At 40.7% G+C, this 24,849-nt stretch overlaps 1 protein-coding gene across 1 annotated transcript in view; it reads left to right on the top strand.

Annotated features, from left to right (window-relative positions):
* The first annotated feature begins 6,902 nt into the window (after window positions 1–6,902).
* Window positions 6,903–24,849, top strand: part of NXPH2 (neurexophilin 2) — a 111,473-nt gene continuing 93,526 nt past the window's right edge. The window contains exon 1 of the mRNA XM_080797862.1: window positions 6,903–7,075. Within this exon, the coding sequence (XP_080653988.1) occupies window positions 7,025–7,075 (51 nt within the window). The 5' untranslated portion in view covers window positions 6,903–7,024. The remainder of the gene's footprint in view (window positions 7,076–24,849) is intronic.

Here is a 24,849-nt window from a genome sequence, read left to right as displayed (position 1 = left end):
CAAATGCTTAGAAATTGGGATTTTTGTACCAAATCCCAGTAACCTTTTAATGTAAATCTGGACTTCATTAGGGTAGGAAAATTAGCCCACTTGTTTCCTAAGACAATTGTTGTTTGAAGGCAAGGAGACTACCATTCATTTGACACAGCTTGAAATAAAACAGGAACGCAGCACTTGAATAGCAATGCCGAGGTCCAGAGGGACCACGGAGTGGAATATGGCAGTTGCATTTCACAAAAAAAGACTCAAAATGTAGTAGACATCCATCCTGCCAAAGAGCACAGTTCAAAAGCGATGTGTATTTCCGAATGCAACATTTGAATAACTAAGAACCTGGCTGTAAACAAAAAACTGAGTCATAATTGCTGGAAGCCGGCGCACAGTGCCTTGGTGTGGTTCCACCTACTGGTAAATGTGGCTGCGGCGATGCCTTGGTAAGTGACGGCCTCTGTGGTGCATAAGGAGGAGTTCTTGTTCTTTAGAGACAAAAAGCAGTAAAGCCAGCTGCTGCCGCTGTGATTTTGCACACCCAGTTCTTCTGATACAGCAAGTGCGGGTCTGTGCTCACAAACGAGGTGATGGGTACTGAGGTTCTGTCCGGGCTGACACAGAAAACCTGGAGTATGAGCAGTTAGGAGATGAGAGTCATTCAGTTACCCATCAAAGAAAACTGGAGGCACTTTTGGGCAAGAAAAGACCATGTTAAGAAAAAAAAAGACATCTGAAAAGAATCAGTGAGGAAACTAAAGAAACAACTTCAGCTTCCTTCTGCAGAAAATTGGAAGTGGTTGCAAGTGTCAGGCTATTACAAAAGTCAGTTCCTGGGAGGACTGGTTTTATTCCCTGCTCTTGGAGGTCTGACCTCAAGCTGTCTGCAACTGCTACCCCCAGCCCACTTTAATGCACTTACACACTCAAGATGGCCAATCCCATACTCTGCTCAAAAATTTCTAAATCTAGCCTCAAATTCAGTGAAACTCCTTCAACCTTTGAACTTCCATTCATGGGAGCCATTACATGCTTCTGTTGTCATTGTTTGATTTAAGTCTGGGTTTGGGCATGAGCAACCAAGAGTGCCTTGTTAATATGTGGGGCGGGGTGGGGGAGTCCTCTCCAAACTTTCTGCATCCCAGATTTCTGAACCCTAAGCAAATTTCCATTTGATTACCCAACATAGCATTGTGTAAGTGTGTTTTTCCTTTGCTGTCTCTTTCTTTCTTTTTTTTTTTTTTAAGATTTTATTTATTTATTTGACGGACAGAGATCACAAGTAGAGAGAGAGCAGGGGAAGCAGGCTCCCCACTGAGCAGAGAGCCTAGTGCGGGGCTCGATCCCAGGACCCTGGGATCATGACCTGAGCCGAAGGCAGAGGCTTAACCCACTGAGCCACCCAGGCGCCCCTGCTGTCTCTTTCTTAATCATTGTGAATCGGCTAGGCACTCCATCCCATCCCAAAATAAGCCTAGCACAGTTGGTCAGAAAAGCAACTGATATGGAATCTGGTGTTCTCCGGCCATGGCCTGGCTGTGTGACCTTGGGAATATTGCTTTCCCTCTCTGAGCCTCAGTTTCTTTATCTATAAACTGAGGGGTTAAGCAAGATGTTATAATTTTAACTTTCTATGCTCCGTTATTCTGCCTTCACACAACCTAGGAAGCAACATCCAAAACGGGCTAAATGACTTCCTAGCTGTGATACCCACCATATTTGATGTATAAGTGGAAAAGGTGATTATGCAGTCCAATAATCACACATATATGGACAATGCATGGAAACATACATGGAACAATAATGAAAGGTTTATTAAAAAAATCATTCCGATTTGTAGAGATGTAGTGAGATGTAGCACTCAGGGAGAGGCTCTCTCTTGCCTTGTAAGTCTTGATGTTCTCTTTACCCAGCAGCCCTCCCATCACAGGACCCACTGGGAACCCCAGGCCACCTATCTCCCCACTACCTCTCCTTTTGGCTACAGACAGTGGCATCAACCAGCAGCTCACTCCTGCTAACACCTTCTAACATCCATGGACGAGATGGTGAAGACATACTATTGTGGCCACCAACTGTGGAGAAAAAAAACATGTCACTACAGAGGAATCCTTTGATTTGTGTCTGAACCAGGAGCCACTGAGATGCTTATGTGATAAAACTTCTATAAATTCCCCAGTCATGGTGCAAATATCTACACAGAAGATCTCTAGCTCTCTCTTGGCATGTCCTATGTAACTAAGAATGTAAATAGGTTCAAACAATATTCCGTTAAAACCTCAATGCATTCCAAAGTTGGGGGGGCTACAATTCTGTAGGGGAAAGAAGGAAGGCAGGAAGGAAAGGGAAGGGAAGGAGGGGGAAGGGAAGAAAAACAGAAGGAGAAAGGGAAGAAGGAAGGAAGGAAAAAAATACATTTCTGGTAGACTAGTACTTCTCAGCCATGACTGTATAATGAAAACTGGGTGAAAAATATCAGTGTTCAAGCCCATGTTAGAGTCGTTAAATTCCCCAGTGATTCCATGTGCATTCAGGGTTTAAAATCAATGTAATGTGGCATCATATTTTATTAAATAGTGACTCAATAATATTCAATTACTCAACAAGAGTGGCAACTAAAACGGATTTTAAGTTGTTAAGAATTGCTGCTAAAAGCCCACCAGCTTATTACAGGGGTCTAAGAGTTCCAAAGGCTCTCTGAGCATTCCCTCTTTCCTTGGGGTAAGTACTGCCATATTCCTGAGTCCTGAACCCCACTTCCCTGAGGGCTGCAGAGGGATCTAATTCTCCTCATGTCTCACTCTTCTAAAATTGTTGCCAGATCGATGCTTCAGGCTCAGTCCAGTCAAACATCTTTTCCTAATAATAAGACAGACTCTGGGGCTTTTAGCATCCATAGATCATTCCCACAACTCTTATTAACTAAAGGTCCATTCATTCACCACATCAAAACTTTTATAACTGCCAGCCAGTCGAAAACTACCTGAGGCAGAGTGATGAATTGGAAAGAGCACCACCGCACAGGAGGCTCAAGGCCTCGAATCAAGCTTCAGATCCGTCTCCCGATGACCTGCAGCAAGTCGCGTAACACTTGGAGTGTCTGTCTCCTTAAACATAAAGTGAGAAAGTTGGTTAATGTCTACTACCTATTGCGACTCTGAAATGCTACTCTGCATAGAATGTTCTTATCTATGTGTTGGTGATGGTGCCAATGAACAATAGAGCGAGAAAGTAAGTACAGGGAAGCCTAAGAAGAAAGCTAATGGTCCAGATGAGCAACAAGTTGACAAATTTGCTCTCAAAGCATTGGCATCCCTATAAGTTGCCTGTTTGAAAGGCTACAATGGAGTCATATGGCAGTAAAATTTGTTAGGTTCCACTTTCTGCCACTTGTCTGTATGAAAAGACAATTTTCACTCCCCTCACACTGTGAAAACCACCCTTGCAAAATGAAAAGGCAATGATCTGATTCTCTAGCTGTTAAATTGCCTATACGAGAGAAAGTGGTGATGTTTAAAGTGAAAAAAAAAAAAAAAACCCTCCAATATGCCAGGAAAGTTTAAAAATATTCCAACCCCAAGTTCAGTTCACTGTTCCTTTACAGCAGCTCATGCACCCCCATCTCTGCATTCTTGTCTTTCCAGTGACCATGACCATCTCATCATGTGACCTCCTCCTCAAGACCACCCTTCATGTACATCTTTGCCACTTGATGTGCAACTTTCCTCCTCCCAAAAGTTGTAAGACTCCTTGTTTCCTGCAGATCAAGCTAAACTGTTCAGCTTGGCATTCTCAGATCTCCACTGTCTAGCCCATAACCTAACTTTCCTCTCACTTTGCCTCAACATATTTCCTCCAGCCACTTTGCTCTACTCACTGTCCATCTATCAATGATGGCATATGAAGTCCCTGCACTTTGCCTTGCTCAAGCTCTTCCTCCCACATGGGATGGCTCTTCCCATTTTCTCCCACATAGACTCACCTTGGGCATTCTTGGCAACTGAACCAGCTCCCATTTCACCTCTGCCATGAAGCCTTTGTGTTGGTTTAGAATGATCTTTCTCCCCTCGAATTGCACGAGGCAGCCCTTAAGCTTACACTTTCCTGTAATGTCTACTGTGTTCTGTTTATTACATGTTTCCTGATTAGACTGTATATTCTGAAGGACAAAGCAACACATTAGAGGCTACTTTCTGCCTGTTTCTCCTCCTTTCTTCTTTCCTTTCTACCTATTTTCCTTCCTTCCTTTCTCCTACTTTCCCATTGTATGTACAGCAGAATAGAGTAAAGTACCAGTAGTCACCTTATTAAAAAAACACAGTAATACCAGACCTTAATCAATGAGGCCCTTGGTGCTTCTCTCTTACACAGCCTTATCAACGGAACACAAAAGTTTACTCATGTCCCTAAGCTTTTAGCTTGGAATTCGACATCATTCAGCGTGTTCCCTTGTGAGTATACTTTGTACTACTCAGACACATGTCCAAGTTCAGGTCCCTTTAAAATTTTGTGTCCACAAAGTTATAGAAATGGCCCAAGAAATATGAACCACTTTAAAAAGTTAAGTATTCCAGTAATTAAATTGCTTAATTATTTATTTCAGTTGAGTGTTAAGTCAACCACTTATCATTTAGAGAGTTAAGGATAACAGAATTAGAAACTACTAAGTCAGGAAGGGAGCCCACTTTCTGGTTTTATAGATGAGTCAGCTGAGGCTCAGACACCAAGTCTAAATGAATCTAAATCTTGCAAAGTCCTTTGCCCCCCCCTTCCTCTTCTAGCGGCATGTCTCTAAAAAGGGGTTCCTCTATGTCTGCCAAACCCTTCCCCATGTAGTCCTTTTTGTTTCCCAAAGACTGTCTATAAATAGCATGCAGCCTTACACAGGGACCTAAAGTTGGACAAGAGGATCAACCCATAGAGATCTCTTCCAATTTTTGAAATGATCTTATTTATGCTTCTAGGATAGAAAAGCTTTCTAGAAGCAGCCTCTAAGCCTTGGTGAAGAGAGAACTTTTATGGACCTGAGGGCTAGCTATAAGAGGTGAGTTATAGATTTAGATATGTAAATAATGATTGTGTCTAAGAGGCAGTTGCACGGAATAGTAAGAGTCTGAGGACAAGCAGAAGTGGCACAGAGCTGGTGCATCCTTTGCTACTGGGTTCTGGAACTCCCAGCCAGGCTTGGCAAGGGGTTAGGAAGAACACATGGCCCTCCTTTACGTTCCTCCCTCCATACACAGAATGGAGTTGTGTTAGAGAGATGCCCCACCTGTAGCCTCAGAAACAACATGCTTTTAAAGTCACACTGGGATCCCAGAATACTCTCTCTCTTCGTCTGTACAATCTTGGCACACCCGGTGAAAAGGTGGGACCCTGCCGCACCCAAGTTAATCCTACTATTCTTGGGACATACCTGCAAGACCCCCCTGCTTCACACGCGGTCCGAAGACTTCTAGACGCCCCCTTCATTTCTATTTCAGGATGGGAGGTGGGTTGTAGGAGGAGAAGAAAGGTTTTCCTAAAATTCCCCTAGGAATTTCCCCTAACATTTCAGCCCAAACTTCATTTTTTGTTGTTTTATTTTTTGAAGACTGGAAACCAATTGCAATTCTTCTCCCTTGCCTCAACGTGTTTTTCTTCCATAAGTAAGAGTTTTGCGTTTCTGGAAGCAGGAAATAGCCTTATTTCGCTCATTCTTTTTGAAGCAGCTGCCTAGAGACTCATCCCTGGAAAAGTAGTTTTTACCTCTCTGGATCTTAAATTTCCCACCTGCTCAATAAAACGGTTGATGAGCGATGGTCAAATTCTCATCCACCATAAACAGTGGAGGAGTCTGAGGCCCGCTGCCCTTTGACTTTCTCCTGGAATGTCCAGCACAGAGGTAGTTGAAGGTTAAGGATCTCTCCAATGCCAAGTGGTTAACATGGGGGTGAGGCTCACTGGTTGCAGGTTTGCAGCCTCTCCCCGGCTCAAAGACACCCCTCTCCAACATTTCTCGAGTGTGAATCTGCGGCGGAGTCTTCTCCATTCTTTCCCGCGTCCTGGCGGAAGGTTTGTGTGGCCCAACTCTGTCGGTCTCCCGGCCACCCAGCTGTCTATACCATCTTTAAACCCAGTCGAGCCCGGACCGCACACCTAGCTCGGTTTCTCACGGTTCTGCCACTACCCCTCTTCTCCAGGTGCCTCTCGGTTCCCACTATTTCCTACTCTCAGAAATCTCTTCAACCGCACCAGCCACACTTTGCACCCCTCGCTTGGGGCTCTGGAGCTAGGCGCGGAGGTGAAGTGGGGCGCTCTCCCGGGGCGTCCCGGGCTCCAGCTCCACCTCCACCTCCCCGCATCAGCCTTTCTTGTTCGCTGGCCCCCACGCCCCGCCCAGACCCCTGCTGCCTTCCCTCCAAACTCCTTGGGTGTTCTCCCGGAGCCCTTTTTCTTGCATCCATGTAGGGAGACTCCTCCCCGCCCTTACCTCCCCAGTAAAACGGGAGCGGGTCAGTGGGCAGGGCGGCTGGCCCAGCCGAGTCACCGGACCGGCTCTCTGCTGGGCGGGGACGGGGACAGAGAAGGCTACGGGCCTTCCCCCGGCTCCGGGGAGCGCTGAGCTCTGTCGGGCAGCCGCACCGCGGGGCCGGATCACTAGAGCAGCCTCGCGCGGGAACCCGGCACCAAAGCGCCGGAGCCGCCGCCTCCAGCCCGCTGGCGTCCCCCGCGCTCACCCCGACTCCGGAACGCCGGAGCCTCGGGCGCCCCTGAAGCCTCGCTCAGCGTGCGGGTCTCGAGCGGCACGGCACGCTCTTTTCCAGGCCCCCAACAAGGAGGGGCGCGCGGGGGCCCCCAGAAGCACCTCCCGCCAGCCCGCCCTCCCCCTTCCCCGCCCGCGCACCGGGTCCGCGCGGCGCGGCGCTGCGCTCGGATTCCGGGAGGAAAGCGCCGCGCGGTGTCCCTGGCGTCCTCAGTCCTGCCCCTCGAAGTGGAGATGCGCGAGAGGCAGGCGAGGGCGCGCAGCTCGTGAGACGCCGCGCCAGCCGGCACCATGCGCCTGCGGCCGCTGCCCCTCGTCGTGGTCCCCGGCTTACTGCAGCTGGTGAGTGTCCGGCCCGCCGCGCGCCTAGCGCGCGGGGGACGCGTTTCGGCGGGAAAACCGCGTCCGTAGCCGACTCAGAAGCGGAGACTGGGGTTGCACGGGACCTCGGGGCTGGGAGCACGCGGAGTGGAAGGAGTTTGGGGTTGCTTTAGGGGTTGGAGGGGAAGATTCGTGGAATTTAACAGAGTGGACCTTGAGGCGGATGGAGGGTTTAGCAAGGATTGGGACTTGAGGGCTGGGGTAAAGTAGGCAGAAAGTGGCCGGGGAAGAAGATGCGAGAGGGGATGAGAGTAGAGCGGTACGATGAGGATGGTCTGAAAGATTTGCCTCCAGGCCAGAGTTTGAGGGGCTTGGTGGTTTTTGTGTTTCACATGGTATTTTGCCCGGATGCCTGCAGACACTCCTTTCAAACGGGGCGTCGTGCATCCTTGTTCTCAGGGTCAGTTAGTAGCTCCTTGCTAGGGGAAACTTAGGCAAAAGACCGATTTGGGAATCGGGGGGAGATTGGGTTTGTCTTCGTTTTCCGTCTGGCGCAAGGGACTGGGATGGGGTTTTGTGCCGGTGGGGATGCGGGATGTAACTTTCACGCCCAACTCCACGCTGGAGCCCCCTCTCGGGAATCTCTTAAGCAGTATGCTGCCAAAGACCTCTCCCGCCTCGTCTGGCTGAGGGGGCTCTGAGGAATATGAAGGCCGTTAGAGGGTGGTTCAGGGTTCTCCGGCGAGGTTTTGGGTGACTGTTAGTCCTTTAACTATCTTCTCTCCCTGCTTTTCCCGCGTGGCGCCGCGCTCTCCTCCTCCCGAAATATGCCTCCATAATGTAGGTATTGTTAGTTAATTATACTTAAGGGAGATCCCAAGTAAAACCTTCCAGAAGACAACTTTTAAAGTAAAATTAGAGAAAGGGACTGCTTTCGCCTGTGGATTTCAATTGTTCTCTAGGCACTTAACCTTGATACAGTGCTGTTAAGGGTTTTCTCCAGGTTCCACGGTTTCTTTGGTCCTTATACTTAAGATTTTGCTCAGTTAGCTCTGGGCTGTTAAAACAAGGTTAAGGAAACCAAGTTCTCAGAGAATGGTGATCTCTCCCTTTCTCCTCTTTTCTCTCCTCTCTTCTCTTCTCTTCCTCTTTCTCTTTTCTCTTTCTCTCCTCTCTATTATTTCCTTTTAGAGGGAAAGATCAACTAACTTAAGAAAGTTTTTCTGTGAGATGTATGATACTGTAGATGCCGAGGTACTTGCAAATTTTGAGGATGGAAGGGATTCTAAAAGGTCTTAGTGAAGGGGAGAGGATAAAGAAAGGCCTGTCCATTCTGGTTACAACAGAGATTAGCTTTGCTCGCACAGCATTAGGTAAGAAATTCTTCAGTGACATCAAGAGGAAAATGCAGTCATGTTCCCACATGTCCTTCATGGAGCCATCACATCCTGCCTATATACAGTATTGCATGTTAAAATAAATTTTACATCTAAGGCATTGTGCATGCAACATATATGCCACATTAGACTTTAGTATCACTTGCTTTTTAAAAATGTTTAAGCTGGATTCCAATAAAAGATGGTCTAACCAGCAGCATTTGTATGGTGTATATAAATAAAACTCCAAAGGCCTAGAGAAATCAGGTACTTAGGTAAGATTTTCAGGATATCTTCATGAATCTCTTAGTTAATTTAATTTTGCATTCAGTGATCATGAACTGTGTATCTGTTCCGCTGTGTTAGACTCTTAAAGATGAGGAAATATATTTGGGCATATGATGGGAAAAGTTCTCCTATCAGCCACCGTATTGGAAATGTTACATTTTTTTTTTCACACCACCATAGTCAATAAGAAATAGGAAATACATCTTGAAGGGATTATATACCCTCCTTAAGAGCTAGATTCTAATATTACAGCATGGATTGATTGATTCATTTTTAAGGAAGCTTATGTCAAATTCTAATCCGTTTTTGGATTGTGCTTGGGTTGTAATGTTTTTTTCCTGGAGCACTTTATCATGGTAAGTGAGGTGTGAGCTGCAGCTGTGTGATAAGCACACATTCCTTACTCTGCCATCCTTTTGGACAATAAAAGGCTGTTTACATTCTCCACATTCTTAGAGCTGTTTCCAGTCACACAACACAAGGGAGTTAGGATGTGAGCTGAAAACTGAGTGACTGAGGAAGATAGACCTAAATGAAACATTCCCCAGTCCCACCATGTACCCCACCCTGGCAGGTATCAAGGAGGGCAGGTCATAACTGGACCCTTTGGATGGCTCACAGTTTTATTCTGCCTTTTCCAAGCTGATATTGGACTTATTTGCTCAGTCCCAACAGCAAGTGGATAAAGTGTTTTCTAGATTTGAAAACTGGACTTTTAATTTTCTAGGAACTAGAAATAGTTGTATTTAGTAGATCTGCTATGGGGGGGTTGCAGAAGTGGGAGCAAGGTTGGATTATTGCTGGAATTGGATTTTATTTTTTCAACCACCTGGGCAACCTGAAGAATGTACTTTTTAAAACATGCCAAGTATTTTAAACCAGTAGTGGATTCATTTGGGGATTTTGAAATTTAATTTTAAGAAAATGGTCTGTTTCATCGAAAACAGTCACAAGGAATTGGGTCCAAATAAGTCACTAACCACGTGATACTGGTGCAATAACTAGAATGTTTTTACTTGTTTTTGTAATACTTAAAATTTGTAAGAAAACAGTCGACTGAATTGGTAAATATTGCAGGTAGCCTATGAAGTGCGTGCGTGTTACCTATCCTTGTCCAGTTCTCCTTCCTGCGTCCAGTGTTTTAACAGATAGATTGCTTACCTAATTAAAAGGATTGCTAGGCAGTTGCAAAATTTAAATATCAATCCTGAATGTATTATTTTCTCCGAAATCCTTATTCAGCAACCATTCTTTATTATAGTATTAACAACACATTATTTCTTTTCTAATGATGAGAAAATTAGCATTTGAAATTAATATTATAATATAATGAGTGTTATTTCCTGACATGATGCAAAGTAAAGACTTCTCCAGATGACAACTTCTTACAGATTTACATGATAATTTAGGACTCTTAATAAGTGTGATTTTTGCCTTTAAGTAAAATGCAGATTGTAAAAAGATTAAATTTGAATTTAAATAGATTATTAGCTTGAGTTTAAGATAAAATTCAGTGATGATTTTTAAAATAAGTTTGTCATACATTTCCACTTGTTTTTCTGTGTTACAATGATTTTATAAAGTAAAATATAAATTAGAAGTGATGTAAGGTAGCGAATTTTTAGAATTCTATAAAATCAGAACACTTGTGAGGCAAGGTGTTACAATTTTAAGTTTATCCTCATTGTGTAGTATCTTCCCACATGAACTTCCTTTGTTTATCTTTTAATAAATTAATAATTTTAGGATTTGTTTACTATGATATTCATAACATATATTATTCTCAGCTCCGTATTTACAAAAAGTGGTAACTCATGACTGTCTTCCATTCAAATATCGTAATTTCCCTCATACAGTTCTGATCAATAAACATCAAAACAGTATTTTCTAGTGTAGGATCAATAGTCTTTTGGCAAGATGATGATAATGCACAGGCGTAAAAATACTGCCATATCATGGCTACGACTTAAGAGTTGACGGGGCATTACAATTAATTCCTCATTAAAAACACCATTATTTTAGACGTTCTTAAAAATGAGAATTAGGATTAGACAGCTAAGTCCTCTATTCTCGCCATTCACCTCTCAGTGTATGTTGTGTTCCCTTGGCCTATTCTGAGATTTATGTTATCTGGTTCAGTTTTAAATGCCTTCCACATAGGAAATTGACTCCTCTTGGGAACTTATTTTACAGCTTAATAGATTTCCAAATGGAAAAGAAAAGCTTTCTTAATCTTCATTGTTGTTGTTTTTTAATATTCTTTTTGTATTGTTTTTGATTAATGATCAAAATGCTCAATAAGGCAGAAGCCTTTTTGGAAAACCTTTTAGAGGTTTTACATTGTCAGCTTAAAATGTGTAGCTCTTGCAAATCGAATGAATTAAGAAATGTTGATTTTTTAATATGTTGCCCACCTTTTACCTATTAAAGAGCTAATCAATACACTTTGAATGATTTAGACGTTTGGTAGTAGCAATCAAAGGTGAATATAAATGTGTCACAGGTTCATGATTTTGTAAAAGCTCTAAGACTGTCTCTTACTGTTTACATATTCTGCGGACTCCTTTACCTGAAGCATTGCTGGGTAAGATTTGAAAAAAGAATTACAGCTGCACACTCAAGTGCCTACAGTTAGGGCTGTGTCAGCGTTTCTGTAGAGAATCTCATTTCTATCTTAGCCATAAGCATTATTGCTGGTAAGAAGTTGGCATTTAATATCTTGATCTGGGAGTCAATTATTTTAAAGCTGCTTTAAAAAATTGGTCCAAATGATCTTGAGCACTCATCCATGTGAGGTTACTCTCGCAGTATTCGTAGAGCACGGAAGACCATGATTTAACAAACTAATTTCTATATTAGTCTGGCATAGACATTATAATGTTTAAATTATTTTAAATAATCTTTTCCTAATTAACCCATTTATTGCACTGTTGTAAGACTTTGAAACACTATTTCATCATAAGTGTTTTTTACCGTGCCAAAATCAGATGCCCTAATGATTATTTTTATGAGTTTTTATTTGCTAACAATCTACTTGATTTTTTTAAATTATTTTTGAAATGACTAATGGTGTTAATACAACTCCATTCCTTATTTCAAAACCCTGTCCCATTAAAAAAAGGATGTAAAGCAATTTACAGCAGAGATTTTCATATTATAGAAGAATTCTAAGATATGATTGAAAACGTCCATTTTAGGTTATTTTTAATTTATGAAAATCTAGATAAAAACCTTCAAACAACTGTTTGGTTCTTTGTGCTATAAGATCAACATATAATAAGGGATTCTGTTTCTTTGTAGAATGACCATTAAAAATTAAAATGTCATTATCTAAACCCAAAAGCTACAAATCGTATTTTCCTTTTTTCCTAGCCAGATCATTTAAGAAGTTAAAATAATGTCTTTAAACTTGCCGTTCTTATCAATTTTGTCTGTCCTAGAGTTATGGACGTATGGTAAGGGACAAGGGAAGTTTTGTATACTTAAATTACAGTAATAATGCTGTCTTAAAGTTGTACATACTTATTTTCAAGTTTCTTCCATACAGTTTACCATGTTCTGCTCTCCCAATAAAACTATAAGATCAAGAGGGACATTTTTAAATGTCTCCATTTGTATATTGGAATGAACAATGCATTTGGTGTTCCATTTCTAATTAAATTGCACATTCAACAAATATTGACTGACTGGCTGTTTTGACCCAGACAACCGCACCGAGACGACAGCAGACATTGAGGATATACCAGTAAGCAGAGTAGGACTGGTCTGACAGTGTGAGTGTGTGGATGTGTGCGCACACATTTGTGTGTATGGGTCTTGGGCAAGTCCCTTAACAACCTCAACCCCTCGTCTATAAATGAAGTCATTAATGATAAAGTGGATGAAAAGTGCTTTCTTGCATCACTTTCCTTTTTATCATATGGTAACAGTGTTTCTGGATTTTTCTTTTTATGAATTACATCTTTAATTACTGTACAATTTAAAGTATGTCTTAATACAAACATAATTGTTTTAAAGATAAGTTTTACGTGGAGTTTATGCTGTGTAACCACATCACAAATGATATGTGTATTTAGAAGTAGATTTAAAACACTGCAAGATTGATTAATGTTATCACTGTTTATGGGAAGAGAAAATTAGTGAAAGTAGGCAAAGGGAATTGATGAACATTTATTTAACCCGTATAATCAACAAAATCAATAAAATTTAAATTAAAATGGTGTGTTCAGGCTTTTCCCCATCTATACTATTTTTAAATTGTAAACTACTAAAATCTAGTCATTGCTTTAATTTAAATAAAAGTAAATTGAAGCTCAGTTAAATTCTAATAATTAAGATAAACAACGTAATGGTGTAATACTGTACTTCAACCAGAAAATGATCATGTGACTTTTGTACTCCTCAGTAGAATCCAGCCTATTTAAATCAGAAATAGTTTTAACTACTAAAAAGGTTTCAGGAGTTTAGATATAAATGGTATGGAAATTTTAAAAGAAAACCAACAAAGAGCTGCCATGTGAGACCCTATCAAAGGTGGAGAAAATGTCAGTGGTCTTAACATTAGGAAACGAGCCATCTGGAACAGACCTACTAGTCCTGGGGTTCACTCCAATTACACATTAAACAATGTAAGTGTCTTTAAAAATGAACCCTGACGGGGGCACCTGGGTGGCTCAGTGGCTTAAGCCTCTGCCTTTGGCTCAGGTCATGATCCTGGGGTTCTGGGATCTGTTGAGCCCCGCATCGGGCTCTCTGCTCAGCAGGGAGCCTGCTTCCCCCTCTCTCTCTACCTGCTTCTCTGCCTACTTGTGATCTCTCTCTGTCAAATAGATAAAATTAAAAAAAAAAAAAAATGAACCCTGACATTGTGATATTACTGTTTGGGCCAGATAAGGTAAGTCTATGGCCATAAAAACACTTGTTTAATTCTCTTCATGCAAGAATATGCAAGATTATGACTTTCAAGCATTGTAGTGTAATACTGACAATATAAAAATCTTATCAGTTTTACCTTAAGTTACATAGATGTATATTTATTCATTCACAATAGTAACTTAAGAAATATTCTAGATTATTTGCAGAGAGAGACTGCATGTTTAATTTATATGGTTCTATAAAGTCCATGTGATTTCCATTCCAGAATTCTACCCCTCATTTGTGTGTGCAGACTTAACCACTGAAAGTGTTTGATTGAGTATGACAATCGCATGACATTTTGAATGGATAGTGTATACAATAAGAGAATAGGGACTCTAAAGAACTATTTAACCTTTTGCAGTAGTGATAACAATCATTTTTATTAACAAAGTCTTACATTTTGATAACCCAAACAGAAGACAATTGGGATCAATATGAAGAATATTGCTACGGAGATAAAAAAAAGGGAGGTGAAGTTTTCAAAGGTGTGTTTTCCATAACTGTGAATTCACCCGTTAATCCCTTGTCGATGACTCCCAAATTTGCACCTCAGTCCCTGCCCTGCTGTTTAGACTCCAAGACCATATCTCCATAGCTCTCTGTTCATTTTGACTCGGATGTTTTATTACCAACTCACACCCGGTCACCATGTTCAAAGTCACACACATCTTTCCTGAACAAGTGCCTTCTAATATTCATGGGTTCAGATCTTCAAGTCACAACCTTCCCCTTTTTAATGTCTGGTATCTTTGTGTTCAGACAAGTGACTCGGTATAAAGCACTACATGGTTTACTAGATTCTTTTCCCATATGTGATCTCATGTTTTATCTTCACATTAGCTCTGAAAGGTAAGCAGAACAGTAATGACTTTAGTGTATCCACTTTGCAGATGAAGAAACAAAAGCGTTGAAGGTTTCAGAAATGGGATGTAGACCAGAAAAAGATAGTTCAGCTCTAAGGTCAGGGCAGTATCCACTCACAGCAGAAGGTCATGAGATCTGACTTTGACCTCCAGAACGCCTCACTCTGTTCAGTATCCATGCTGAGGTAGAAACTTCAACTCATTCATTTTAGGAAAGTTTTAAACAAGTTTGTCATAAAGTCAAAGAAGGTAAACACAACAAACAGGTTCTTGGTTCATGTCCTTTGGTCAGCAGTTCCATTTAGAATTTAGCCTTCCAGAGTCCAGTTTGCCAAGTACTTTGGCCGAGTAAATGTAGCTCCAGTTAGGATCAACGGAGGATCTGAGAGTTCCTCTAAGTCCTCAAGATCTCAACGTGCTCCACTTGAGATGAAAAAGATGAACAGGAAGAGAGCAAAAGGTCTTAATTTCTGTTAAGGGCCACTTAATCCCAGTTGTCTAAGGGGAAGGTCGGAATGTGAGAAGGAGCCTGGGGGATGGGGCCGGGCTACGTAGTAGATACTTACCCTTGTGCAGAACTTGGGAGAGTCCGTATGTGATTGTTCTTTAGCAGTAGCAAACTTCCTCTTGTTCTCTCTTCCCTTTCTTACATTTGTAAAGGTAGTACATCTCTGACTCTCCATCCTGATCTCTTTTTAATATTTCTATGGACAACCCCCTCCCCTCCACTTTTTGATTTCCATTCTAACTCTGGGCAACTGTAAATCTCCTGCAGAGAAGTATCCCCAGGTGCTGGTGTTGGATGCACCTTGCCAGGAAGCACTCAGAGTCAGAATGTCCTTCTGTTCCCTTCCCTCCCCCTTCAGCCAGCTTTTAACAAATGACTCACAGGTGCCAGGGTTGTCTTGCTCGGAGACTTGGCGGAATATTCCAGAGTTTCCTTTGAGGCAGCAGGTTGAATCTACCTCAAGTGGATTTTGCCTGAGATCATACATTTCCATGACTGCCTTCCACACTCTGACCTGCAGCTCCACGGTCTTACCAGACTTCCCTGGAACCGCTTCATTAGAAATCACTCGCATTCAAACACTTGCTCGGGGTCTGCTTCTGGGGAAACCGACCTAAGATTTCTATTTAAATGTGTTTTTTTTTTTATAAATATTCAGAAACTTTTAAAATAGGTATTCTCACCCCTTTCTGCTTTCTGCCATCTCACAGTAAGAGATAATCACTATGAATAATTTAATGTGTATTTTTCCAGAAATATGTATGCTTTTATCATAATTATATCAACACAACATAATGTTCTATAACATTTTTTTGTTATAGAATATATATTATGGCCATTTTTATGTAATATAGAACAGCTTATATTTTTGAGGATTCATAGTATTTCATAGCATTGACATACTATAATGTATTTGATCAATATTATATTTTAACTGTTTTGAAGTTTTTGAGTATACTTGTAAAATGAATTCCTAGAGTTGAAAATTCTGGTTCAATGCTGGGAATGTACAATATGATTTTTGATAAATATAAATTGTCCCCTAATTGACAATACCAAAATAGAGTACCACACACAGTGTATTTGCACATCTGTGTTCCTATTTGGATAGTGTTTTCTCTTTTTTTTAACTTTTCCAATCTATTAGAGGAAAATACCTCATTGTTTATAGGGAAGGTGAAGTGTGTTTTCATATTTAACCATTTGTATTTCTTATTCTTATTAATTTTCTTAATTTTTCCATTCTTTTTTTTCTACAGCTTTAAATTTCTATATCTTTTATATTGCTCTTACATAATTGTTGTTTATTTTATTTTATTTGTATGTTTATTTTTAAAGGTTTTATTTATTTATCTGACAGAGAGAGACACATGGTGAGAGGGAACACAAGCAGGAGGAGTGGGAGAGGGAGAAGCAGGCTCTCACTGAGCAGGGAGCCCGATGTGGGACTTGATCCCAGGACTCCGGGATCATGACCTGAGCTGAAGGCAGACGCTTAAGGACTGAGCCACCCAGGCGCCCTTGTTGTTTATTTTATTATTCCTTGGATATTTTATACATTATGGGGTTGTTGTGGATACTGTTTCTATGCCTGACATTTTAAAATTATTTTTTGCTGGCATAAAAGGAAAGATATTTGTTTTAGTATATTTATGTTTATGAGTTCTATTTCTGAACTAGATTATTTTTAATAATACTTTAATTTGATTCTCCTGGATTTTACATATAGATAATTATATTACCTATAAATAATCTTATATTTGTCTCTTTAGTAAACATCGATGCCTCTTGAATTAAAATCTATTCTCCTAGTGTCCTGAGTAAAACCTTCAGAATACTGTTGACTAACACTGGGAAAGACAGAGTTCTTGTATTTTCAACTTCAGTGAACACTTCACTCAATATGTTTACTTTTAGCTTCTGGTAATCTATCAAGTTAAGAATATACGTTTATATTGTACATTAAAATAAATGTGTTGATCTCAGAGGTCGATTTCAGATATGTTTTTAGCGTCCTTCAAAATGATCATATATTTTTAAAATGTTAACCTCTATATATTTCTCATTTATGTAACATAATTTTCCCTAAAATTTTCCCAATATTAAGCTGTTTAAGCCAAGTTAAATGATTTATATTTTAATACACTGGTACATGTGTTTTTATTTTCTTAGCATTTTATTTAGGAACATTGATAATACATAAGTAAAATATAGCAAAAGTGGTTTTACATCAGGATTATTCTAAGATCACAATTAGAAAGACTTCTATTTTTTTTCCTTAGTTCTAGGAGAAATTAAGATGAGAATTGCTTCTGCCTTGGAAGTTTGTTGGGAATCAATTTAATCCACTTGAGCCTTTTTGTTTCAGGAGAGATCTATCGTAAACATTTAATTGCCATTAAGACTACTTATCCCCTCAGATTTTTTTTCTTAAAAACTTTATTGAGTCCCTTTTATTAATTTTAAAAGAAAAGTATGCATCTTTGCACATCTTCAAATTTATTTAGTGTAATATCATATATGCTATTACTTTAATTTTTAAAAATTTACTTCACATCTGTGAATTTACACCAAATCTCCCCCCTCCCCCCGCCCCAACCAAGTTTGTGTGTTTTGGAACAATAGCTGCTGGGGGACGGCCTTCATCTTTTTTGTAGATCTATGGCTGTAACTAGAAACTTTCTGTGGCAGATTCCAGAGTTAATTCTGTAAGCCATCAAAGATGAATGAAGCCCCACATTAAAGGGTGAGCATCTAGAGCCTCAGCCCTCTTTCTTCTCACTGCCTTCTGGGAAGAGCCCTGGTACCTGTGTGCGCTCCCAGCTCCCCCTGGACTGAGCTTGGTGGTGGGAAGAGGGTATTCGTTGGTGGGGGCGGTGGGTGGAGGCGGTTGGGAGTAAACCCCAGCTTACTGCTCAGGTGTTGTTCTCCTATGTCTTTGATTACAGGCTGCTCAGCACATCTGGCTTTTGCATCATTCTGATTCACTTTCTTTCCTTCCTCTCAAGGTTCTCACATCTTGTGGACTCTTGGCCTCCTTTCCTCTTTCTAGCACCACTATGCATTCATTCTTGTTTTTGCATTCCTAGTTCATGTCATGGGAAATTTGGGAGGGAGGCAAGGTAAATACATTCACTCAGCTTTCCCCGCTGCAACTGGAAATCTTATAGTCGTTTTTGGCTCATTTTTCTTCATCCCCTACAATATCCATTCAGTCACAAAATCCTATGAAATTTCCTTCCAAATCCTTCTGTAAACTGTCTCTTCCTCTCCACCTGGTGCCATTTCATCACTACAGCAGCCTCCTAGCTGGTCTACTTTATTCCAAAACAAGCCTTCTAAATTCACTACACATGCCATAGAATCAGCTTTCTTAAATCCTCTTTTGATTTACTGTGTCACTCAACTTTTTTTTTTTTTTGAAGATTTTATTTGTTTATTTGAGAGACTGAGTGAGTGAGAGAGAGAGCACACGAGCAGGGGCCAGAGGGAGAGGGAGAAGCAGACTCCTTGCTGAAGAGGGGGCCCAACATGGGGCTTGATCCCAGGACCCTGGGATCATGATCCTAGTCAAAGGCAGACACTTAACCAACTGACCCACCCAGGTGCCCCTGTCACTCTACTTTTAAGAATGAGATTGTGATTCCCGTTTTCCTAACACGTGGTATCTAAGTTTTTTTGCCTGGGTTTCTAGCTTTTAATCTCTTGTCCAATATTCATCACATGCTACAAACTGCAGCCAGGTCTGTATCCTTAACACTCTACGGATACTTTAGAGTAGAGGGAAAGCATAGGTTTTGATGACAGAATGATTTGGATTCAGTGCTTTCTTTGGCATCTTGGACAAGCCAATACGTCTACTCAATGTCAGTTTCTTCATAAAATAATGTCAATTATAGCTATTTCATAAAGTTGTGATGATTGTCTAAAAAGTGTAAAATGCCTAGTACCTAGTATTAGCTTAAGAAAGATCAGCGTTCCTTTCCATCTGCAACATCGTAGCTTCTTGGTATGCAAGCAACGGAAGCTGACTCTGACAAACTTAAGCAGAGAAGAAATTCATGAGAACAGGGCGACTCACGGGAAAATTTGGAGAACCAGGCATGTCAAGAGCAGAATCAAGGATCTGGGTATCAGGAAAGTATCACTTAGGCAAGAGGATGAATAAATGCCAACTTTTTTTTTTTTCCCCCCCTCCAGTCCTTCTTTTGCTTCATTTAAGATGTCATGTTCAGGTTGAGAGCGTCTGGTAGACTTGAAAAAGGTGGGCTGCTTAGACCAACAGTTCTACACATCCTAGGGAATCAACACTCCGTGTTCTCGTTTTTTGTGATCAGAACTCCTGCTAAAGGAAGAGCTCTATCAGAGGAAGAGACCCAAACCCCTCCAGCTCTTCATCTTGATTAGTGTGATTTTTTTTCACTCATAGACTTAAATAACCACAGATCACCAGACATTTAAGAGGAATCATTGACAAAAAGGAGGAGGAGGAGGAAGAAGAGGAGCTACCCTGCAGGAAACAAATAATATAAGGGATAGATTTCAATTTGAAGAATTCCTAATTAATATTCTCAGAAACTCAAGAGGTTATTGCATCCTGAAAATAAGAATAGACTGCTATGAAGAAAGATCAATTATGCAATGAGAAAGAATTCCTGGAAATGAAATGTATAACTGATGAAATTTAGAAGTTGAGGAGAAGATTGGAAAGAACAAGGCTAAATTCATGCTGGTGAACTCTTTTTTCTTTTCTTTTTTTTTTAAAGATTGTATTTATTTACTTATTTATTTGATGGAGAGAGAGGGAACACAAGCAGGGACAGTAAGAGTGGGAGAAGCAGACTCCCTGCTGAGCAGGGTGCTTGATGCAGGGCTCTATCCCAGGGCCCTGTGATCATGACCTGAGCTGAAGGCAGACACTTAATGACTGAGCCACCCAGGCATCCATGCTGGTGAACTCATAAGAGGAAGTCAGCCACAACAGAACCAAAAGACCAAAATAGGAAATAGGAGTTAACAGTGAAGAGACATAGAAGACAAATTCAGAAAATCCAGTAAGATGCTCCAGAAACAGAGACTGTGAGGGGAGGGAACATAGTAAAAAAACAAAAAACAAAAAACAGTGTTGAAGGGGCTGATTTAAAAAGAAAAAAAAAAAAATCTGGTGAAATTTCTGAACTTGAAGGAAAAAATAGAAAATCCTTAGAGTTTTCAGAGAAACAAGAGATTACACACACACACACACACACACACACACACACACACATCTCATTAACCCCACTGGGTGTTGGAAGCAAAGGAATAATGCCTTCATAGTTCTGAGAGGAAAGGGATACTATAAAGTATGAAGGAAAAAGGAGGAAGAAAAAGCAGAGAAAACCAGAGAAAACAAAAAATGACTTGGACATGCAAGGATCTCGGGGGAATTACTACTCACTCCATGTGGAACAATTTTCAAAGAAATACCTCAGCCAAGCAAGTAGAAATACAGAACTGGGGGATGATGTGGGATATAGTAGTGTCTGAGTATGAGTCAGAAGTGAAGGAAGCTGGAAAAGGATCCGTTAGCCTCTGACCTTGGAAAGGTATGGGGTTCAGTTTCCTTTCCTAGTTCAGTCACACTGTGGCTCTACAGGGATTTCCATTTCAACCTTTCAGTTCTATAAATGCTATTTGTTAGTGTTTAGAATGGATTTACACACAAAGCATGAATGATTTAAATATAGTCTAAGAATGGAATGTAACTGTAATGAGTATTAATGAACTTAAGTAACAGAATATTTTAAAAATTTGGAGGTAAATGGAATACACAGGTGAAGATAAGCAAGCATGCCAGTTTCCTTATCTTTCATAGGAAGAAGTTAAGAGGAGCTGTCTAATGTTAAAAAAAATTAAGAAATAGACTTTGAGTGTTAAAAGCTACCAAACAATGGAAGAATTAAAAATAACACAACCAACAAAAATTCTCATGTAAATTTATTTACAGTGCGCTTTTATTTTTTCCTGCCATATAAACAGATTAGAATACTAAATTTAATAGTAACATCTGGAGATGGGATTTTGACCTTCAAATGTGATTGTATGAGTGCACTTCTTTTTGTGTAGTGTTTTTGACAAATATTATCACTATGAATTTCAAAATAAGGGAGGTTTTCTTCGTAAAGGGAGTTTCCCAGCAGTTGTAAAGACATGCATGTGAGGTAATGTGTGCCTTTACTGGGATGTGATGGGTATGTTAATGGCATAGATTGTGGTGTTATTTTCATGAGTGTATACTTATCTCCAAGTGTATATGTGATAAATGTATAGCTTTTTGTATGTCCATCATGCCTCAATAAAGGATTTGAAAAAAGGGGTAAGCAGAGGTCATCTCTTGGGTGGTGCCATAGGGCAGGGTTTCCCAACCTCAGCACTATTGACATTTTGGGCCAAGTAATTACTTGAGTGAAGGGTTGGGGTAGTGAAAAAGGGGCTGCTCTGGGCATTGTAGGATGTTCAGCAGCATCCCTAGCCTCTACCCACTAGATGCCAGTAGCACACTCTCCCAGTTGTGACAACCAAGAATATCTCCAGACATTGACCAATGTGTCCTGGAGAACAGACACACCCGGACTGAGGCCCACCACTGTAGGAGATTCCTGGCTGTGAGAAGCTGAGCCACGTGACCTCTTTGGCCTCTGCCTATTAAATACTCTATCTTTGCGCTATTGGGAAGGGATCAACACTTTGCATAGACCTAGTTTCTTAACACTTTTTTTTTAAACCCTATCTCAGATTCCTTCATTTCAGTTTCCTTCAGTTCAGTTCAATTCAAACAGTGTTTTTGAGTGCAGCTCTGTCAGACACTCTGCCCAGGGTACCCACCTCTATTTTACAAATTTTCATTTTTAAGGCAAATGGATGAGTGATCCCCCCTGATATTGCCCTCCTGGATAAGATTTCCCTCGTAGTAGAAATTCACACGCTTCATTTTGCTTCAGGTACAGCTCTTACCAGTTGTTAGGGCTGACTCAGAGAGTTTTAGTAAAGCCTTTGAATTTCCATATTTTAAAATGCGGTAATAAGAAGTTTAAAGACAGCAAATAAAACTGAAAATGGTGATCATCAATGATAGTTGGCTAATAAAAATGTGAACTAAATCACACTTGATGTATGTATTTGTTACAATTAAAATGTAGTGGGATTATAGTCTTCAAAGAATTTATCACAAACCCGGATTACATTATGCATATCAGAACTAGAGAGTAGCACCCTTTTATTTTAAGATTTTATTTATTTATTTATTTGTCTCAGGGGGAGAGAGAGAGAGAGAGCGAGCGAGCGCATGCGCATAAGCAGGCAGAGTGGCAAGCAGAGACGAGAGAAGCAGGCTCCCCGCCGATCAAGGAGCCCGATGTGGGACTCCATCCCAGGACTCTGGAATCGTGACCCGAGCCGAAGGCAGCGGCCCAACCGACTGAGCCACCCAGACATCCCAAGAGTAGCACTTTTGAATGGAAAATTTGATTCAGTGTTTTTGAGATTTTTAAAAAGTAGCTTAAAACCATTAAATTCAGCTCTTAGGAGCTAGAATGTGTTTCCTTTTTATTGAAAAATTGGGGGCTTTCAAATTTGCTGAAATGTGAACTCTGAGGTACTCTTTTTATAAATGGTATGAATCACTTTCTTCTACATTGCAATGCATTTTTAATTAAATTTCTTCTTTAAGGCAATTCTTAAAAAAAAAAATGTATCTATGAAGGTATACTAGAAGTTGCATCTTATCCCCTAGAGATAAACATGGTAATAAACAAGTAAACAGACCCTGGCTGGTGTTAAAATTTGAAATATATTATAATTTCATGAAATTACAGATATGTATAAATGGTGACTTTCCTTACTGGAATAAAGTCTGGGAACCACAGTGGACTATGCGCTAGGCTTTTCTGTCTATGGTGGATGAGCCTCTGCATAGGCTCCCATAGCCTCTGGAGTGAATGTGTTGCTCACACCCTGGGCAGGCCAGTACGTCCTTGTTCCTGCCCTTGTATACACACACATGCACACAGATGAACTCTCCTATTGAATTTTTCCCACCGCATCAAAAGTGGTATCTTTTGATTGGCAGGGAGGATATTTAGTCTCTACTTCGGCAGCTAGAGACCTGCTTATATTGTGCTAATGTCACTCTCTGCAAATGCCCAAACAAGCCATCATTTACTGGTACACTCTTAGCTTCCCTCGAAGGTTAGCGAAGGAAATAGCCATAGAAAAACATTTTTTTAGTAACACATATATTCATATTTTCATTCACCGCTTTGTTTGCCAGTTTAAAGGTCTACTGTAGGCATTGTATTCTGCCAAACTTTTCTTTAGAATATATTCCTAGGGACAGAAGTATTTTTCCTGGTAAGTCAAGGATCCTTACTTAAAGAATGACAGTTTTCAACTCAGTGTTTCCTATTAACTTTTTCTACCAGAAAGAGCAGAGCTAATTTACGGCTCATTGCAATAAGTATCTTTACTAAAACCAATTTTCTTCAGGTTTTTCTCTCCCACTATATAGTTCTTGACCTTCTATTCTTTTATATACAGTCCTATTATGTATAGCTTATGTCACGTGCCTTGAAAATACTTTTTGAAAGTATTTGAGCTGAAATTTCTTTGCCAGATGCTTCTCCATTGCTGTTCTAATGTTCTTGAAATCTGGTGGAGTCTTTTCACTTCTGTAGGTATGAATTTCCTCAAAACTTTTCCTTGTGAAAACTGAGGTGGTTGGATTCCACTGTCCATGTATGCCGGCCCCTGTGACAGCCACAGCGAGAGAGCGTGTTCAGGGTCTTTGGGCGTGTTACCTCAGGGTCTCTGGGTTGGGGCCAAGGCACCAGGTGTTGCTGGGGTACAACCAGGTTTAGGAACCCCTAGACCAGATGGTCGCCTAGACGTTCTTTGGGTTTATAAATTTACAATGCTGTTGGTAGCCCTGGCCCCCAGTGGGTGGAATATAAGCCAGCCCCAGGGAAGGAGCCCAACTCTCCTGATTTCACTGTCACCGTTACAGGAAGGAGACCCTCAGGTCACACAAAGGGGTCTTCCCAGCTTTTACAGACCTTTCCTCCCGAGGCACATGAAGTGCTTCTCTCTGGGCTGCTGCACACAGGGCATACCTGCGTTGGAGCGTTTATGTGATGGTATTTATAGATGTGCACCTTTGTATATCCCACTGAACTCAAGTGCAGTCCGCAAACACAGAAAGCGTGGCTGTCCATCTCTAACACCACAGTCAACCACCTGAGCAAATGCTCAGGTGACTGAATGAATGAGCTTTTGAGAGAAATCACTCAGGAACCCCCTGCTAAGCTGTGCTTCAAAGCTAATGGAAAACCACCTGGGTGACAGATCACAAGGAAGAAATTTTAGTGGCAAATTAAATCTAAGCCCTTAAATGTCAGCATCACTGACCTTCTTCAAAGCGTACCTGAACCCCCTTTGTTTTGGAGCTCTGGATTTCTATAGGAGATGGCTCTTAACTTTTCTTAACAGTATTATCATAAGGATCCTTTGGGACAGAAATTTTACACCTAGGTTACACCATCATACGAAAATAGATTTATTTATTCTGTCTGTTATCTTCTAGTAGAATGAAGAAAGGATATTCTCAATAGTCAAGGAACTGATTGGTTCTATTGTTTACTCTTTTATAAGGCAATATAGATAAGCACAATTAAAATTTGATGTTCATTCGCAAATATGCACTTTATAATGCTTTATAATCTCTTCCCATCATTATCATTGACTCATGTTTTTAGTAAAATATGCTTTGCTGTTGTTTTTCTTAATATATTAATATTTAAATAATTAGAG

The sequence above is a fragment of the Martes martes genome (genome assembly GCF_963455335.1).
Source record: "Martes martes genome assembly, chromosome: 3".
Taxonomy (NCBI): domain Eukaryota; kingdom Metazoa; phylum Chordata; class Mammalia; order Carnivora; family Mustelidae; genus Martes; species Martes martes.
The sequence above is the reverse complement of the archived record's forward strand: the minus strand, read 5'-3'. Positions and strand labels throughout refer to the sequence as shown.